A 19,946-nucleotide genomic window follows, 5' to 3' on the forward strand; every position below is an offset into this window, starting at 1 on the left:
CCTTGATTTTGGCATTCATTCATTATGAATTGTTTATAATAGCCAAAGAGCATCAACATAAAATATACTTTCAGTCTCTTCTTATTGGAAGAATTGAAGCTGTAGTTGAAGGATCGTGGCTGGTTGCCATGGTCTGTGCCAGCACATGAAGCGCTGACGGGACGCGCCCAACTGGAGCTCCGGTAGGTACGTACTTTGTCGCAACGGCCTCATCAGCTCCGACCCCTCGACTTCGAGCTTAGCAGCGTCTCAACCTCGACCCAAGCCTGTCTCTAATTCGCACACCTTCGAACGTCTCTCGTATACGCAGCATAATACGAAGCTGCCTCCTCTCGTCTTAACGGCGACGATGCGCCTCGAGGCCGCTCATCTATCGTGACATCCCGCCATCTAGCCCACCTGGCCCCAACCCCAATACCATCATGTCGAACCGATACGACCGGTCGTACCGCGAGGGCAACGGCTACGGCAACTTCGGCCGCTCGGGCGACGACTACAGATCCGGTTACCAAGATGGCTACGGAAGCGACCGCTATGGCACGCCGCCCAATCTCCAGCAGCCGCGAGCGCCCCCGACGCTTCGACAAATGCCCTCCCGATCGCGTGTGCAGCCAGAAACGAACGCCGAGCGACAGATCACCGAGGTCTTGGACCACATTAAGAGGGAATGGCCTTCGATGTGTCAAGACGACTGCGTCCCTGTCCAACTGGCGTTGCAGCTCCTTGACAGCAGCTCGGTTGGCCGCGCGCACGAGTACAGCCAGTTCCAGCAGTCACACAACTACCTGCAAGAGTCCCTAAAGGGCATCGTCCATGAGCATCACCAGGGCTTCAACAGTTCGATCGGTACATTTCACAAGATCCAGAGCAGCATCCAGCAGTCCCAGAAGCGGGTCCGCGCGCTCAAGGAGTCGCTGGCCAACTCCAAGACGAGCCTCTGCGCCACGGATCCAGAGCTGAAGAAGCTGTCCAAGACTTCGCAGGAGTTTGACACGCTTGTGCAGACGCTCAACGAGCTGGATGACCTACGAGCGGTGCCTGATCAGCTGGAGGCTAGAATATCTGAGAAGCGGTTCTTGACGGCAGTAGAAGTGCTCCAGAATGCGCTTCGAAAACTGAGGAAACCTGAGCTGGACGACATTGGTGCTCTTAGCGACTTGAGGAGCTATTTGGCCAACCAAGAGACAGCTTTGATGGATATTCTTGTGGAGGAACTACATGAGCACCTCTATCTCAAGTCACCATACTGCCAGGAGAGATGGCAGAACCTGGCCAAATCGCAGGGCGCCTTTACTGAGGGCTACGTGGACGCGAAGCCCATCACGCCTTTCCATGTTATCCTCGATTCTATCGATGTCGACAAGACATTGACAGAGGACCCTATGAAGAATCCCGAGGCCGACACTTTTTACTACATCGGTCTGCTGGTGGAATCTTTGAACAAGCTTGGTCGATTACAGAACGCCGTGGAAACCCTTAAGCAGCGGTTACCGGTCGAGCTGTTTGGAATCGTCAACGAGACTATCAACGAGGTGGACCAGCGACACCCAAGTTCTCTGCGAGGAGGATCAACCAAGGGCGATGGATTGCATGTCTATGGTACCCGCGAGACACAGATGCGAGCAGACGTCATTTATGACCTTCTCTGGTCTCTGTACGGCAAGTTCGAGGCGATCGGAGAAGGTCATCGTGTCTTCCACGAATCTATCAAGGTCCTTATTCGACGAGAGGGTGCTGGTAACAACAGTGCTCTTCTCGGCAGCTTCAAGGAGTTGTGGAATCTTTACCAGAACGAAATCAGGTCTCTGCTGCACAACTACGTCACAACAGACGCAGATGTTTATCAGTTCGACTCGCCAAACCCAGGAAATGCACTCAACGGCAAAAAGGATATTCGTGAACATCTGTTCAAATTCTCCGAGGCCAACACAAAGTCCATTATAATGACGACCGAGTACGACGCTCTGGACGGCATCATCCAAGACGCTGTTCCTGGTCTGGGCTCACGAAAGGACAAGAAGCACCGAAACGCGTACGATGGAGGCAGAAAGGGAGGCGACGCCGGTTATGGAGCCAGTCACCAAACGACGGGCTCGTACAAGTCTCTGGTGGAACCTAGTGTTTTCAACATGAGTCTACTACTACCGCCCACGTTGGTATTCTTGCAGAGGCTCAAGAACATTGTGCCTCCTGGGTCGGATCTCGCAGCGAGCACGCTTACAACATTCTTGGATAACTTTTTGGTCAACGTCTTTCAGCCACAGTTGGACGAGACTCTGACCAAGCTAAGCGATACCGTGTTTGGAGAGGTGGACGCCTTCTCGCAAGACCCGGCCTGGAGCCAGGTGGCACGCCGGCCTGTGTTCCGAGGAACGACGGCCTTCTTTGAGGTTGTGACTGCGTTCTGTCGCATGCTGGGCACGATTCCACCCGACCAAGCACTCAGCTCACTAATTGTGACCCAAATGATGCGATACTACGACCGCTGCTTCAGCTGGTACAAGTCGCTTGTGGTTAAGGCTCAGGAGCAGTCTGGAGAGCTTGACAATGATAACCTGAGGGCCTCCGCGCGGTTCTCATTGGAGCCTGGTGATATTCAGGAGACGATGAAAAGGCTGTGGACAGCAGATGAGATGGACTGGGAGCTGGCAGAAAAGGAGATTCATCAGTTGATGGAGCTCACAGATGAGGCGCCTCTAGAGTCGGGAGATATCATTCAGGACCGAGACTCAATCTCGTCGTTCTGTCTCTTGTACACCAGCATGAAATGGCTTGCAGTCAAGATTGCAGGCTTGCGGCAAATCACGATGCACGAGACGGACACGTCACGGCAGCAGAACCTTCCTCGACACTCGAGCCGCCGATGGACGTTGATGAATGACCCGAACAAGGCCACTGCCGAAGATGGTCCCGTGTCACTGCCGCTGACGCAGGAGACTGTGCAGTAAGTTGAGCAACCATGGACGTTGTCAAACATGAATACTAATCAAAGTTTAGAGCGTTTGACAGCATCGTCTCGTCCTTTGAGGAGCTGGCAGGGACAGCACTTCTCACTCTTCACATGGAGATTCGGTGCCGCATAGTGCACTCGTTGCGCATCGCCCTGTCACCCCAGGTGGCACCGTACCTCCTGGATCAGGAAGTGAGCGAGCCTGATCCGCAGATCCTGAACCTCAACTCGGAGCTGGTGCTCTTTGATGAGACGGTGGTCAAGTATCTGCGAGACAAGGAGATTGCCTTTATCAGGACAGGCCTAGGCCTTCTGATCAACTGCTACCTAGTGAGCAACGCCTGCAAGGCATCGCCGATGAACGCCAAGGGCTGCGGACGGATGCAACTCAACATCTTGGTGCTGCAGCAGAACCTCAAGAACGTGGAGGAGGGCGTGGACCTGGCACGGGCAGCAAACTACTTTTCGCTGTACGAGCAGGGGGCGGACGCGATTGTGGAAAAGGCAAAGGAGGACAAGGAGCAGCAGCGAGGCAACAGCGCGCAGGACCCGGACAACTTTTCGTACGACGAGCTCAAGGCTCTCGTTGAGCTCTGCTACAGCGAGGCGATGGCGAACCCAGAGCGAGGTATCGCGTCGGCGGCTCAGAGGCAGATGACGGATAAGCTGCTAGGGTTGAGCGAGCACATGTGGCAGACATAGTTTTATATGGAGAGTCGCGAGAAGTTGGTGATGGAGTTGAGGACTTAGGCGATTTTGATGGGTGATGTAAGTGGCGGGAGATGCAAAGCAGCGTGTGCAATACATTCAGTTCAAGGTTGATCAAGAGCAAATGCCGATATGAACTGTGACTACAGGAGGCATTTTCCAGGTACATTCCAAGCAATCATTCAAGTAAGTGGGTTACAGTACAGGCACAAGGACAAGGACGCACTTATGCGTTGTCAAAATGACTGTAACCATGCGTGCCGGCCACGCGACATGGATGCACGTCCCATTGAATGACGATGAATGGCAGACACAAACAAAATCAATCAATCAATCATGCAGCTCGTGGGTGCGGCCTTTTGTGAAACAGTCCAGACGAAACATGGAAGCCAAAGAAAGAGGGCCGCCACATGACGCTTGTTATGCACAACTGGGCGCCTACAGACAAACAGAAAGGTGCGAAAGCAAGCCTCGAATGCGGGGGAGCCTCACGTCAGCTTTGAAGAGGCGGCTTTTTTGCGAGATCGGATCGATGGAGCTAAGATAGTGTGCAGATGGTGTTGTATGCAGCATGTGTGTGATTCTTCATACGCGGGTTGCCGTGATGGAGTCAAGATGTGCCCAGCAAGTGACAACGGGATGTGGCAAGGGAAACCCGTCGTCGTCTTCGCTAACAAATACCAATGACGACTACAGTTGAGGGGAATAGGGGGTTGGTTTGCTCGCTGTCATTAATTATATCCGTGCAGAGAGAGAGGCTTTGGGAGGAGAGCATCAGGGAACAGGGGTTGTGGACGACGAATCGGTGAGGGAGATGTGTCAGCGGAGGAGGAAGGGTTTTTGACACAAACCAGTCAGAGCCATCGAGATGGATGTTTCCAGCAGAACCAAGCTTTTTCGTGGATCCCAGGGGGCATTGGAGTTGAAAGATGGGGAGGGGATAGGGGGCATGAAAAGGACCAGAAATAGGATAGGGAGTGGAGAATGGGTGAGGATGGACTTGGCGGTCTACAGCCATCTCAAACAGATCCGAGATATCCATTTCATTAGAAAAGGCTCTTGTTTGGAGAGGAGAGAGTCTGATGAATCTCTTATGTAGCATGTTTGGTCAAAAGAGATTGATCCATTCATGCTCCACCCACAGTTCAGCTCGCATTGTCATGCCGTCCATGAATGGTTTGTCGCAGAATTGGGGGGTGTGAGAGACCCCTAAAAAGCCACGGGCGTTTTTTGCAGCGGCTGTGGACATGTTCCAATGGATGCTTTCATTTGCGCCTCTTCTTTTTTCTATTTGACTCGGCAACCGCAACAAAGGACTTATTGAAGCAAAGAATTCAGGCTTGCCAGCCCCTGAGGCTTGCTGGTTCATGTGGAACCTACCCCCAAGCAAGCAAAGCAGAGCTTGTCTTGTTCCATACGACGCTGGCGTGTACCTTGCATGCCCCGTCCATGTGCTAAGATGCAAGCCCGCTCCCGCGCTGGCCGTCTCAAACCCGGGTTCAGGGAGGGTTTGTGGATTGGAGGGGGGCTAAGAATAAGGCCCAGCGCCAGAAGCCCGGCCCAGGGGATCTTGAGGAGGTTTTGTAACGGGCGTCAGGCAGAGTAGCTTAGGGTTTGGTTGTTTCGCGGGGGAGATAAAGAAGGTTGGGCGTTGGAAGAAGCTTCTTGATAGATTCGGTATATCGTATTGTTATTATAGAGAGTCGACAGGATGCCCATCAGATCGCCCAGGCCCGTATCAATCATCCCAAAGCCAAATCAGAGGCTAGCCAGGGGTCCTCGACTCCTCATTTATCAATGCCACCTAATCAAGTCTTCTTTTTTAGTTCCATCCTTTCTATTTCGGAGCCTCTCCCGCCCGGGGCATCCCATCCCCTTTCTCTTGCTGCAGCACCTCCTGCCAGGTCCTCCCATCTCCACTTTGACAATCTGCCCAAGCAGCCACTCACTGTCCTTGACCGTCCCATCTGCTTTCGTCCACGTTCTCTTTGTTCTTTTTCTTTCCTTTCACACTTCCATTCAGGGGCTTCCAGCACTCGTATACCGCCTGTGACCCCCTAGCACTGCGCTGGCACTTGTAGCGGGCTTCCATCACTGCCAGAACCAAACCCCCAGTGCTGGCCCAGTTAGCGAGTGAGACATTCCGTCGTTACCTACCTTGGACAGTAAACAACAAAGCCAAAGCTCCCTCAGGAGGCCCAGCCCACCTCACCTCCAGTCACCTACATCTATCCACACACATCCACATCCATCCCATCCCACATACCCGCGTCCCGACCAACCGACCTCCCGCCATTCCCAGGGTCTCGTCTCGTCTCTTCTCTTACACTCTAGCTTCTTTTTCCTTTTCTCTCTTCTTCATCATCCCCATCATATTTGCGCCTCACCATTTTTCTCTCTGCAGCAGCAAAAGCAACTGGACCGTCCTCCATCGTCCGAGAGAGGCGCCGCAGTAGACCGACCCCACGCGTCCGAGCGGAACAGCCACCTTTCTCCCTCTCTAGAGCTCCATTCGCTCGTTCCCCTGGATTTCGGGCTTTTTGGACTTTTCGGCGTCAATCCTCAAAAACCTACATCACCTTTTTCGCCAAACCCCGTCGCCGCCTGCCTCTGCATCGCCTACTCCGTTGCCGAACCCTTCTCCCTCTCGCCCCGTGATCGCGACGGCGGCCACCGCGGCCATAACCACTTTTCCCCTATTCTACCCTTCGCGACCGCGGTTCCCCAGCAAAGGGCTCTTGTCCACCCTTTCCCGCCTCTCTTCCTGGCCCGGAGCCCCCTGCTGCCGCCATCATGGCCAACTCGTGAGTCTTGGACCCCTTGGATGCCTTCAATTCGCAGTCGCCTGGGTCGACCGTTGCTAACCACTCGATCAAACAGCATCGGTGCCACCATCCGCGGTTTCTGGCATACCATGACCAGCTATGACAGACGTACGCGCGCCCCTGATTATGCATCTCATTACCGCGAGGCCCACAGACTAAACGACTCTAGATTCCACATTCGATTCCCCCTACCGAACCGGTCGCCATGTCCCCCTCCAGAACGGGAGGAATGGCATCATGACTGGCGTGGCCACCGCCTCCGATTCCCGAGCCGACATCACATCACCCTACTCCGACGATACCGGTCGAGCATCGCCTTTGCCGCCTGATGGCCGTTCGCCCTCGAATACCCCTTATTCCCCTGGCCTGCGCTCTCTCGGCGCGCGCAATGCCAGCCAAAGTGACGGCTTCGAGGTCCAGAGTCCAGGCGATGTTCAGATGCAGAACTTTTCCGACGGTCTCCCTCCCGCTCCCCCAGTTGCTCACTCCTGGAGGCGGATAGATGCTTGGGCTGATGAGAACTACCCGGAACTTTACGATCAGCTTTGTGAAGGCGCCACCAATAACGATTTGAATGATTTGGAGCACCAGCTCGACTGCTCACTCCCCCAGGACGTCCGAGACTCTCTCATGATTCACGATGGCCAGGAACGAGGAGGAAACCCAACAGGAATCATCTTTAGCCACATGCTGCTTGATTGCGAGGAAATTGTGCAGGAGTGGGATAACTGGAGAACTGTCAACCACCAATACTTGCTCGAGACATCAGTCGCTAAACCCGCCACTCCGTCAAAGGCTTTTGGTGGAAGCAATGAGGCGTCATCTTCGAGGCAAGGCGCTGCCGCTGGCAACAACCCTGGCGTGTGGCGACAGGACCTTATCTCTCGCCAGGACTCGGTTCCTCCCAACAGCGTCCAGAAGGCATATGCCCATGCCGGCTGGATTCCTTTGGTGCGTGACTGGGGCGGCAACAACCTGGCTGTGGACGTTGCGCCCGGTCCTGGTGGTCAGTGGGGTCAGATTATCCTCTTTGGCCGCGATTACGACACCAAGTACGTGGTAGCCCGCTCATGGGCCGCCTTCCTGGCTGTTGTTGCAGACGATCTCAACAGCGGCAAGTGGTACGTGGACGAGGACACAAACGAGCTCAAGCTGCGAGAGTTTAAGGAGGCACGAGTTGAGCCCTCGTATTTCAGCATTCTGCGATGGAGGATGGACCAGAAGTATGGACGACGGGCCCCGTCGAAGCGAAGATCGATGGGACCCAAGCCAAACTCCCCGCTTGGCTCCCGCTCCTCTTCGCCTTACGCCAGCGGTGGAGAGAATGGCGAGGGTCGTGGCAGGTCTATGCAGCGCCTCAGCGGATCGTCTCCCCTGGCAAGTCCGATGCGACCTGGTTATGGAAAGGCAACTCCCTTGAGTAGAGTCACGGAGGAGACAGTAATTCCCGAGCTCGCCAGCGCAAACATCGAGCCCGAGAAGCTCGTCGAGGTCGAGACGCCAAGGCAAAGCGGCGAAGGCAAGGCCCCCAAAGTCAGTACCAATCTGCCCCGGGTAGAATCGGACCTCCTCAAGATTGAGGAAGAGCCATCGCCCAAGGTGAACGGCAAGAAGCCCGAGGTAGCGGAGGATTCGATGAAGACGATCGAGATCTAAACACCGAGCACCGGGCGGCATATTTTTGCAACAGAGAGAAAAGCACCGAGGACTGGCATACAGGGACGACGACTGCATGAGACTCTTTTTCATTTATTTTCAACTATTGCGACGGCTCCACGGAGAGGCGACTCTTGACATGGTACACACAAATTTGGCGTTAAGGGCGTCGTGCGAAACACGCAAGAATCCGTTGTTGACCTCTTGGAGAGGCACCTATTCTTTTTTCTTCTATCGCGCCACCCGTGTCTCCTTTGACTCGGGCGCGGCAGCACATAGAACAGCATACAGGCTTTCTACTATATCATGGAAGCCCTTTATTTAGTCTCGCAAGCAGGATGGCATGGGTGGGTGGTGGTCTGGAACAGCCAGGGCTATTGTGCTGAATTGATGATCCTCTTGTAGACATAGGATTGACGTTAATCATTGTATGAATAAGAATCACGTTTCAGTTCAGTTGGTGTTTCTTCATGTTACACAAAGTGAGGTAAGGTTGATGTTGGCTCATGACAGTGACAGGCATGGATGCACGATCCCTGGGAGGTTCGTGCAACTCTGAGACAGGGCAAGAGTGGGTAAACAGAGTGATAAGCCAACACTCTGGAACTTGGTCAAGGCTCGAGGTTTGCTCTTTGGTGATGGGAGGACATGATATCGTTGAGTTGGTCGAGTCGCTAGTTTAGGGTAGTTAAGGTCACACTGGACGTCTGATGATCGCGTTGGTTTATGTCAACCAAACACATAAGGCCTCATTATAATAGTACCCTTGATGTTCAGATTTGGATTTTGCCAAACTCAAATCCATCTTTCGGCTAGTGATTCGTTATGTAGCTCTTCGAGTTGATGAAGGAGCTTTGCATTGACGGTCATAGCCAACACCAACTTCTGATGCCCGACCAACATGGAATGGCAGGGAAGAAGGAATAAGACAATAGCGGTGTAAGAAACTTATTTATAAAGCCAAGACCTTTCGTTCCACTGTTCACCTCTTCTCCAAAGGGATATCGCAGTCTTCACCTTGGCCAAGTCATCTCAACTTCAACATCGACATCACCAACAGCCTCCACATGTCAACCAATCAAACCGCGCCATGCAACATCTACCCCTTGCAGATCTCTACTCTAGCGCAAAACAATCCACCACACGAGTCTAAAAGTGGAAAAGCGCCGGCGGCTAGCGCCCGTCCAACCGCAACGTCGAATTAACCGCCGCCAACTTTCTTGAACAAGACACAAGACGAACAACGACAACCCTTGTTATTGATATTGGGGTTTTCGTTGTTGTTGGCCCCCAAGACTACCCAATGACTTGGAACCGGTAGATTTGTTCCGATTTCCTTCGTGACCTTGGTCTCATGCGGGGCCGTACCGTGCTTCTGGAACTCGGCTATGCACGATTTGTTGTCCCGGCATGTTTTGCTTGCTGGGATGAGGTCTCGACTAAGACTGAGCCTCTAAGCAGCAGATCCAAGACAGAATCAATGGAATTGGCTAGGACAGCGCTTAGGGGAAGGATTTTGCGTCGTATCGGAAGCTGCCGAGCATCTGGGAATGGTCCAGTCATCGTCATGATGGAGTCGAGACTAGCGATGCAGGCTGGGCGGAATCTCACTCGACGGTCTACCGCTTGCTTGCTTGCTTGCATTGATGGTGCTGTTTAATCGAGACGGCTGAATTCTCCACTGAGTGGCTGCCGTGACCATGGTATTAACACGTCCGTCTCGCCCCCCCCCGGCGATTGTAGTCTGACACTCGTTCGTCTCTGTCTCTCTCTCCTGGGTGGCTGGCCACTCGTTTCCTTTGTATCCCTTTTCCTTTGTAACAACTCTAATTCGCAATGGCTAGCTGGGAGGCTGCAGCCCTCAAGCTGCAGAGCCACGTCGCTGTCACCTCCGACCCTAATTCCCTGGATAAGGATAAGTGTCTACCGCCGCTGCCACTCCAACAAAAATCGACCGTCACTACCAAGATCGAAGCCATTACCTCTGAAGAAGACTCGAACTCGACTAAAGGATGGAAACCACTATCACTGTCGACGCCTATACTTCTTGCCGTCATCGCTTTGACACTACTCCTCGCCGCCGCCGTCGAGACGATAGCACAGCGGAGTGCTGCACAGGGGGGACTGGCTCTGTCGCCGACGCTGGATGATTTGCCGGGATATGCCAAGTTTAGTTACTTGTATGTGCCGACTATCATTGCTGTTTTGTACAGCATGATATGGAGTTGGATCGATTTGGACGTAAAGCGGATGCAGCCATGGTTTGAGTTATCGAAACCCAAGGGGGCGACTGCCGAGAACTCGCTGTTTCTGGATTATCAGTATGATTTTGTGGCCTTGGTTCCATTCAAGGCTGCAAAAAGCAGACATTGGCCTGTTTTCTTTGGTGGAACAGCGATGGTAATCGTTTTTTGGGCGCTCACTCCCCTGCAGAGTGCCCTTCTTGGCACGGGTATCGTGAAGCAGACGGAATCAACAACCATCGCAACGAGATCACAGTTACTCCCGGTCTCACAGCATGTCTCAGTACTTGACTCCGAGTTTCTCAATACTGGATACGCGATAGGGTGGCTTGGCCAGCAGTTCCCCCCCTTTACGACATCGAAATACGCCTTGCTTCCCTTTTACGCAGACAAGAGCCCCGAGATCGCCAAGCTCCAGACCAACATTACAATTCAGTCTAACGTGACGGCCGTAACGACCAAGATGTGGACAGAGCTGAATTGCTGGCCTGCTGAGATTGAAAGAAGCGGTCCAAGATCAAGCGAAGCCTTCAACTTTCTCAACGGCCAGGGTTGCAACGCCTCAGTCACATTCGGAGTGACGGCAAAGCGTAAGATGCTCTACATTGGCTACGACACTAGCCCTTACTCGGATTTCTGGCTTGGTACCCCTACTTGCCCGAGAACTCCCAATTCAACGCACCAGTTCCTGGCAATCTGGGCAAAGGCTGTCCCCGTTGACTGGGATCCTAGCCCAAGTTTCAACATCACGGCACTGTTCTGCCAACCTCAGTACTACAAGCAGAAAGTTCTCGCAACGGTAAAGTCGCCGTCCCTCGAACCATACAGCTCCTTGATACAGGAACTTTCTCCGCGGGAATCTCTTTCAGAGAAAGAGTTCAACTCCACAGCGTTCGAGTTCCTTCTTGCAAACGGGATGGCACAGAAGCCTATTGTCCGAGACTACCCGTTCAACGCAGTTGTTGAGCAGCACCCTCGACTTAACTATACCAACTTTACCTTCCCGGTTTCCAATATGGTAGGCTTTGCCCTGGCAGGAAAAGACCTGCCACCTGATGATTATGTCCGAACGGAGGTGCTACACAAAGCGTACAACGATGCCCACCAGTACTTGTTCTCGGTCGCCATGACAAGTCTCTTCATGAACTCGACCGATTTCTCCAACAAAACGGCCTCGACCGAGTACTTTATGGCTGGAGTATTGGTTAGCAGGACATTCGCGACGGCTGTCGAATGCATACTGGTTGTCGTTGCGATTTTCACAGCCGTCGTGCTGCGATTTTGTCGAAGCGCACCTAGCAAGTTGCCGCTTAACCCTTCTTCGATCACGCGATATATCGACTTCTTTGGAAATAGCCCCGAGCTTTTGCGAGCATTTCGATCCATGGACTATGCCGACGATGAGGCGCTGCTTAAGGAATTTAAGGGAGACGAATTCAGGCTTGTCTCCGACACCCCCCCTGGGCGTGTTCAAGTTGTCATGAACGCGGCCTTCCAGGATACTGATTCAGATGAAAAGTCTACCACCCGGAGAGGCTATTACGATCCTGTCCGGCCTTTGGTGCTCAAGACATGGGTGGGAATGGTATTTGTGGCTATCCTCATTGGTGCCATGATCTTTATTTCCTACTTGAAGCAACAAGAGGCTTCACTGAATGGTTAGTTAAGTTTGCTTGTGCGAGTATTTCCTCACCCTGGCTAACGGTTGATTAGGATTGATTCGCCCATCTGAGAACTTCGAAGTGTTACAGCTCCTCGAGAATTATATCCCCACCATCTTCGCGACACTCATCGAGCCATTCTGGGTTCTCCTGAATCGTCTGCTTTGTGTCTTGCAACCCTTCAAAGACCTCTGGGAAGGGAAGACCCAAGCCGCCACTTCGATTGACACGACCTACACCTCCATTCCCCCTCAACTCGTGTTCTTGAGGGCCATCAAATCGAAGCATTTCGTACTTGTTACGGTTTGTGCCATGGCGCTTCTTGCAAACCTACTCGCCGTTGGTCTCGGTTCTCTCTTTAACGAAAACTCGATGACAGCAACTTACCCAGAAACTATGGTCCCGGCTTTTGCCCCCCGATTCGACAACGCGTCAGTCTTTGACTTCTTTTCATTCTTGAACGAGAATCTCGTTACTACAAATCAGTACCAAGACCACATGTACGTGGCAATGGCCAACATATCGTCTGGGACCATCCTCCCGCCTTGGATCTCCCAGGAATACTACTTTCAGAGGTACAAGTTCAAGAGCCCAGACGGAAACAGGACCGAGGATGTCTACACTGTAAACACGAGAGGCTTTGGAGCCGACGCCAACTGCACAGCCGTGTCCGCCATAAAGTTGCCGATTTACAAGGAGCAAATCGACCGATATCCCACAAAGATCAAGGACGAGAGCCAATGTTCCACCGTGGACGACTTGATTGGGTTTGCCGGTCCGGAAATGCGTCAAGCAGGCAACAATCGATCTACTGGCGTCTCGGCCCTCGAGTACAGTCGAACAGTCGACAGGACTTTTGGACCAGCACCTTGTGCCAGGTCCTTGACCCTAGGATGGGGTCGCAATGCGGCTGCGGAGAAAGTCAATGGCACTGTGGAAGCCGGCTTCATGATCTGCCGTCCCATCTTCAAGACCGCGATGTTCAACGTCACGATCGACTCATCAGGACACGTTATCTCTTACAAAAGAACCAGTGACCTTGAAACAAGCTTGAAGTACGCCGACTCAGGCATTCACACCGACAAGATATTCCAGAACGTCAATCATCAATGGAACGAGGATCCTCGATGGCACAACGATACGACCACAAGAGACTGGATGAATCATCTCCTGATGCTTACTACGGGATCAAGAGCCGCCCTTGACCCAAGCAAGCCTGTCCCAGACACAAAAGAATTGATGCCCGCCGTGTCTAATATATATCGCCGCGTCTATGCCATCATGCTAGGCCTGAACGAGCAGCTCTTCGAGAGCAACGAGAAGGAGAAGTCTATCACCGCCATTCGGCATACGAAAGAGACCCGCATCTTCATGGAGCAGGCATCTTTCATCATTACCATGACGGTGCTCGCCATGAACACGGTTGCTGCCCTATTGTTCTACATCAAGGCTGTCGCGTTTGTGCTGCCACGCATGCCAACAACTCTGGGCTCCATCATCGCATACATTGCCCCGAGTCGTCTCGCTGCTCCGGGTTATAGAGACGCACCAGGCCATAGCTCTCGCACCATCAGTTTCGGGAGATACATAGGGAGCGACGGGGAGGCGCACATTGGAATCGAAGCAGATCCGCATGTTGTTCGTGTGAATCCGTTATCCCTCGGGGTTCGGAACGGTTTCTTGGGCTTGTTTCGGAAGCAGCCTCAAACTAAAGAGCAGCCAATACGATCAGACACTTGGCTGTGAACTGTTCGCATAGAAAAGAAGGCCGCTGTCAAACTCGGAGAGCTAGCGTGCTTACCTATTTACTTAGTTACATGAGATTCAGATATGACATACAACTAATAGAGCCATACTAATTTGTTGACATGATGATAAACATGTCCGTCTTTCTAGATCACTTACGAGTTTCTAGTTTAGTTGAGAATAGAGAGTCACGATAAGAGGAGATGTGAGTAGGATAAAAATATCTGATGCTTTGTCTTTTTCATGGTTGGTAGGTACATGCCCCTTAAAGCGTGGCCGCAAATGTAAAATCTACAAAATTGAAATGTTTTCCAAAAAAAAAAAAAAGTGTCTTCCAAGACGCCCAGCCAGATCCGTTACCAAATCCCAAGTTCCCCAATCCAGTCCGAGTAGTAAAAAATGCGTTTAGCCACGGAAGCGACGAACACGGCGCATGGCACTCTCGCCCCTCTTGGCAGTGAGGCCAATGTCAGCGGCCTGGCCTGGTGTGCAAGAAACACCACCGGAGAGGGCTTGGGTAGCAGTCCAGGCACCGCTGGCACAGCGCTGGAAGGACGAGCCACCAACACAGTTCCATTCACCCTCGTTGGTGCAGGCAGTTCCTGCGGCGAAACCACCGCTGGGAGAACCAGAACCAGAGTCAGCACCATCGCCAGAGCCAGAACCGCTACCGGACTCAGAGCCATCGCCGGATCCGTAGCTAGGGGCAGCGGGGGCAGCAGTAGTTGTAGGAGGAGCCTGGGTGGCGGCGGGCTGGGACACAGCAGGCTGAGAGACAGTGATGAAAACACCACCGGGAACGCTCTTCTCAGGAGCCTGAGTGGGCTGAGGCGCTTGAGTAGGCTGACCACCGGAGCCACCAGTAGCAGTGGGAGCGTCATTGCCACCAGTAGGGGCTGGGGAGTCGTTGCCACCGGTAGGAGCGGGAGCGCTGCCACCAGAACCAGCCTTGCAACCATCTCCGCTGGGCGCCGCAAAAGAGTCAGTGGCGCCGTTGAACTTGTCGACGTCCTCTCCAGGGTTGGGGAACTGGACGTCGGTATCGGCGAGAACCTCACACTGGTTACCGATGTTGGCAACGAACATGTCAGGGAGAGAGTCGAGGTGACCCTTGGAACCACCGGAACCGGTAACGGTGAGAGGTGCACAGTTCATGTACATCTCACGGTTGCCAACCTTGTTGAACCAGGTCCAAGCAAGAGTATAGTCACCGGCAGCCAGCTCCTTGGGGATGGTAAAGTCGTACTTGTAGGGGTCCTCAGCATCGGCGTTGTCGCCCATGTTTCCGGCCTGACCCTTTGCAGGGCAGCCTCCCTCAATGGACTTGATGACCTTCCAAACAGAGTTCTTGTCGGGGTTCTTGTCGGTAGTGATCGAGACTTGGCATGAACCACCGCCGTGGACAGCTTGGCCAGTGAAGGACAGTTGCTGGGTGCTGCCTTGGGCATAGACATTGCTTGCACCCTGAGCATCGTAAACACCGGTACGCTGCTTACAAGGGAAATCAGAGCCATCTGCAAGCAGGGGACCATTGTTCAAGTTCGATTTGCCGTAGGGGACGGGGTTGCTCATGAGCATGTGAGCACTGGCAAAGGTAGCCAGGCTGGCGAGAGTGAAAGTCTTTGCAAACATTTTGAATGAAGGATTGAGTCTAAACGTTCCAGACGATAGATTCGTAGTTGAGAGAGTCGTGAGATTGTCGTCAAGACAGTGTCGAGTATGGGTATAGGACAAGAAGTCGTAGCTCGACGTGTGGTATCGTTAACCAAAGGATAGTAATGCGCCAGGCAATACGTGAAGAGGGAGAGTGGTTGAGAATGAAAGTAAAGGACTAGCCTTTGTGAAAGAGAAAAGGAAGGAATGGAAATGTCGTTGCGACAATCTCACTTGAAAGGACTGACTGAAGACTTTTGAAGTCGTTGGTGAGAAGAAAGGGAACTTGTGTGCGGTGAAGGGGTCGTCTTATATGGACCAGAGTTCACGAGAAGGACTGGACACCAGAGCTCCTAGGAGAGACGCAAGCGGGAGGACACTGCCGACGGATGCGGGCCTCTGCAACTCAGAAGCCGATCATGGTGGACTGCATCCCCCGTGCCGGCAGGAAGCGGCACGTTTCCTTCATCCACAGCCACTCAGTTGACTCAATGCGCTTGAACCGTTCTGTTTCGAAGCACGCCGGACGGGCTAGGGCGTCGTGGCCAAGAGAAAGATTTGCAGTGCCGTGCCCATGATAGGCTGGAGGCATCGTTTCAAGAACCATCCCGTCACCAAACAAAAGCGTGAGTGGACTGGGCCTATACGCACCCCAGAGCCTAGACGACGTTCGAGCCCCTGACTAGCGACTCAGGCGTTGCCAGGGATCGTTTCTTCTCAAAAAAGGAAGAGGTTGCAGGAGGTGAGAAACGAGTGTTGAGCGTCGTCTCCCCTTGTCCAGCTGCAAGGCGCCTCTGCGCCGCATGCAGACGGGTTCCTGGCATTTCTGAGCCACACGAAGACATGATTCGTAGTGCTACTTCATGCCGTCAGCTTAGCGTAGGCCGCCGATGAGTGGCGAGGAAGCTGAGTCCGTAGGTGCGGTGTAGCGATGACTGAGAGGCCATGTGGTTGGTGTGGACTGAAGTCCTCTCGGCACGATCCAGTCGGGCGGCCGCCAATCAGGCCAGGTCGAACCGAGAGTCTGGGAGGACGTCCGCCACAGAATGGGGACGTTGGGGCCTCATGCGGCCACTGGGACAACCTAGTCTCCCTCGTCTCCCTCGTCTCCAACGTCATGGGACAGCGTAATGGGGCTCTGGGCATTGGGCTCTAAGCCTCTCATCCCCGGCAGAATCCCCCTGCTTTGAGGCTTTCAGAGCACTGACTCCTGCGGCAGCTCGCAGAGGAGAATCTCAAAGGATCTCGACGTTCAGGGGCTGCTCGTTTGCCTCAGTGATCCGGGCTTGTAGACAAGTCAATGCATTGTTCGTGCTGTTCCTGAGGTGGCTGTCCGTCGTCCCCCGCCAGCCATTCCAAGAATACGACCCTGGTCAGCGGGGCCAGATGCCAATCAGGGGGTAAATGACAGGGATACAAGGCTGGACGGCAAGGGTCGGTCCAGCCGATCGTATCGAAACGGATTAGCGGGTGACGAGCCACAACCAGTCGGCCATCACCACTCTGCCAAGCCTCAAACGTTTGTCGACTGTGAGACGGGACGACTGCCGAAAAGATGGATAGATGCTGCGCGGTGAGGACACTTGCTTGCGTTCGGGCACAGTCTGTGTCAACGGAGGTGCTCTAGCACCTGACGGCTCCTGGACTGACATCCTTGGTGAGACTTGGGACTATTGACGACTCAGCTCCGAACGAGTGAGCCATTATTGTTGCCATCACAAGCCAAGCTTGAGGCCTGTGGCCCAATCCCCTGAGAGATCGCCGTCATATCATCATATCAGGGGTTCAGTAGATCTCGAGCCTGACAGCCTTCACGCGTGGCCCTAGAACAGTCTGAGACTGAAAATGTCTCCTGACACTCCTCCCCCTTTGGGCGGTTACTCCGCAGCGGTAAGGGGGTTTGCAAGTCGGAGAGTTTTTTTCTTCGTTTTCCTGTCCTCCTAGACCTAGTGAAACAGGGCCAGTTTCATGGACGTCCCTTCTTCTTGGTGTGTCTGAGCTCTACAGTGAGGCCAATCACACGTGGGAGGTGTCATTCGGACGGGTTCGGTGATTTACAGGAGCCAAAGTCTCAAAGGTCTAGGCTGCCGTTCTGCCGCAGGGAGGATCGTGATGTTTCGCGTTTTGGTGTTTTGGTGTTTTGACTGAGTTGGTGGTGGTGTTTTAGTGGGGTTGGTTGGCTGGATAGGTATGGCCATAGCCGCCCGGAGGCATCCGAGCTCCGTCCTTTCCTGACGTGGCGGGCTGACAGAGGTGAGATAGACCGCCTGAAAATAGCCATCAATAGGTAGTTTTTAGTGTCTGAATACCTGCAACCCGTTCTGCAGCCCTCCTCCGATATGCCCAGCCCCTCGTGTCTTGCCCTATGGCATCTGATGTAAGGAACGCAGGAGCCGTCTAGTCACTGGGTGCCTCGGGCGCACCCTGATGTCCAATCGCAAAGTCGTTGTGACGCCAGATCCAGCTTGGCGACGCTGTCAGCAAACATTTCTTGCTTTGATGCATTCTGGTCAAGGCACCAATAGCTGGTCTGCTATAGTCGCCCGAAAGGCCTCGCGTTCAAGTTGCCACTTTCCTCGTGACCACGAGCATCTGCGGCTTCTTCAACACGACCAACACTACTTAACGTGGAGACGGACCAGGGTACAATCGGACGAAACTCGCCGATTTCTTCGCTGCCTCGACGACTAGGATTAGGACCCCAGGGATCTTCGAGTCGAGACGATCCGCTGAAATGACGCCTCTCACCTGAGGGATCTTGGGATTCAACATGCTCAGAATTTCGGCAGTCGCGGTTGAAAATCTGCATGAAAGAACAATCTCCATCATGACTCCACGCGCGGAGCCACCACGAGGACCCTGGACGATGGTGATCGGGCTTGTTTGATCTTCACTTCAAACACTACTGACAGGGCTGGTAATAGCAGCTACGCGTCATGAAACTTTCTGTACCCGCCTGGGGGATCTCACCTGTAACCGTTTTGGTCACTTCGTACGACAGCGACGGTGAGTTAGCCATTTCGCATATAGATTGGGCAGCCTGGCTGAATCTTGATGGATTAGTCTACTGTTTGCAACCTTGTATTCTACACCAGACATTCCATGTTACCTTCGCTTTTGAAGGATTATCTGTGACGCTTCTTTCAGGAAGAGTTAATGCAACCTGGGACGTGGACCATCATGCCATGATGAGTACGCCAAATGTTACGATTACGGCCTTGATGGCGCCGTGTAAGTTTGCTACTTTTCGGGACCGGCCGGTTGGGGATCAGGACCATTCTGTTGTAAGGTGTCGTCTGCTGATGTTCAAATTTTGTTGACAACAGCATGCAAAGTAAAAAACTTGTTATGAAGTCTGTTCCAGACTGCTAGGAGAGGTTAACCGCTCGGTAAGGGCTGGGACCAGTACCATGGTTCTGGCGGGGCGAGACCAACAAGGCTGCGTTGTCTGTTGGTTACTCATCAACTTCCCTCCTTGATATTTCCGGGCGCTTGCGTTGTTGGTCGCAATGAATGTTTTGTCTATTCTCGTACTCGTAGGGCTGTCGTAATTCTATCTCAGGTCCATCCCAGCGTGTCTACCAAACTGTCGGTACTGACGTCTCAGACCTCACCGCCAGCTAACAAAAATGCATTGTTTTCTGCAGCCAACTGCCCGGCCAGGCGCTTACAGAAACATGACCAAATTAGTTGTCGGGAACCTGATCGGCCGTATCTGGTCCAGTGGTGTCAGCAATGGTGACCTTGTGAGTGAAGTGAGAGACTTGCCTGGATCGAACGCCCAGCCGCCTCGGGTCCAGAACTGCATCTTCTCCTTTCGGAACTCCTCAAAGTCCCATTCAACCTTCTCCAGGTGCGAGGGATTGTTAAAGACGTAGACCGAGGTCTCCTTGCGCTCACCCTCGCTGGTCTTGTCTCCATCCTTCTTCACCAGCTTAACCTGGACGGCCGACTTGGTGTATTCGGATCCCTCAAAGTTGTCGAGCTTCTGGACGTTGGCGTCTGTAAGTCCAGTAGCGTAGATACCGAGAACGGTGTGCCCCTTCTCCGCGATAACACCAGGGTAGTCGGCGAACTGAACTCGGTGGCGGCAGTACCCCTCCAGGATGGCCGGAGTGAATGTGTGCAGGTCCTTGATGACCTTAGGGGGATTCTTGTCTCCGTAGCAGACACTGAAGAAGACCTCAGGGGCCATCTGCGGCTGTTAGTCACTCTCTCCTGCTTGTAGAACCGCATGTTCACAGCCCAAAGAGTTGAGGGTGCAACCTACCAGTGTGCCTAGGAACTAGGTTAGCATGGCACGCACACATACCCTGTACTGACGAAAGGTTTCTTACCGTAGAAGAAGGCGGTGTTGTCTCCACTCATTTTGTCAGATGCTTGACAGATATGTAGTTGTGGGAGAGATGAGGCTGTTATCAAGACCCAGATAGTATGGTTGGGCAGAGGTGATGGTGTTGCAGTGTGAAGATACTCTGATTCAGTTCTGGCGATGAGATGTTGA

At 53.2% G+C, this 19,946-nt stretch overlaps 5 protein-coding genes across 5 annotated transcripts; 3 read left to right on the forward strand and 2 right to left on the reverse strand.

Annotated features, from left to right (window-relative positions):
• Positions 1-422: 422 nt before the first annotated feature.
• Positions 423-3,652, forward strand: LRP88_06182 (exocyst complex component SEC8; the record flags this gene model as incomplete). Its single annotated transcript, XM_083242722.1, has 2 exons — positions 423-2,944; positions 2,998-3,652. 2 exons carry the CDS (start codon positions 423-425, stop codon positions 3,650-3,652), a joined length of 3,177 nt encoding a protein of 1,058 aa, XP_083101658.1.
• Positions 3,653-6,451: 2,799 nt separating this feature from the next.
• On the forward strand, positions 6,452-8,139 carry LRP88_06183 (SMI1/KNR4 family protein; the record flags this gene model as incomplete). Its single annotated transcript, XM_083242723.1, has 3 exons — positions 6,452-6,462; positions 6,539-6,591; positions 6,653-8,139. The coding sequence occupies 3 exons, from the start codon at positions 6,452-6,454 to the stop codon at positions 8,137-8,139; spliced, it is 1,551 nt and encodes a 516-aa protein (XP_083101659.1).
• A 1,836-nt stretch (positions 8,140-9,975) lies between these two features.
• LRP88_06184 (DUF3433 domain-containing protein) lies at positions 9,976-13,634 on the forward strand (the record flags this gene model as incomplete). Its single annotated transcript, XM_083242724.1, has 4 exons — positions 9,976-10,363; positions 10,706-12,040; positions 12,096-13,562; positions 13,618-13,634. The coding sequence occupies 4 exons, from the start codon at positions 9,976-9,978 to the stop codon at positions 13,632-13,634; spliced, it is 3,207 nt and encodes a 1,068-aa protein (XP_083101660.1).
• A 560-nt stretch (positions 13,635-14,194) lies between these two features.
• LRP88_06185 (uncharacterized protein) lies at positions 14,195-15,421 on the reverse strand (the record flags this gene model as incomplete). Its single annotated transcript, XM_083242725.1, has 1 exon — positions 14,195-15,421. The coding sequence occupies one exon, from the start codon at positions 15,419-15,421 to the stop codon at positions 14,195-14,197; it is 1,227 nt and encodes a 408-aa protein (XP_083101661.1).
• Positions 15,422-19,109: 3,688 nt separating this feature from the next.
• LRP88_06186 (gamma-glutamylcyclotransferase family protein) lies at positions 19,110-19,810 on the reverse strand (the record flags this gene model as incomplete). Its single annotated transcript, XM_083242726.1, has 3 exons — positions 19,110-19,637; positions 19,713-19,720; positions 19,780-19,810. The coding sequence occupies 3 exons, from the start codon at positions 19,808-19,810 to the stop codon at positions 19,110-19,112; spliced, it is 567 nt and encodes a 188-aa protein (XP_083101662.1).
• Between the last annotated feature and the right edge of the window lie 136 nt (positions 19,811-19,946).

Source organism: Fusarium phalaenopsidis, assembly GCF_050370095.1.
Source record: "Fusarium phalaenopsidis strain FUZ10S chromosome Unknown contig_32296, whole genome shotgun sequence".
Taxonomy (NCBI): Eukaryota; Fungi; Ascomycota; class Sordariomycetes; order Hypocreales; family Nectriaceae; genus Fusarium; species Fusarium phalaenopsidis.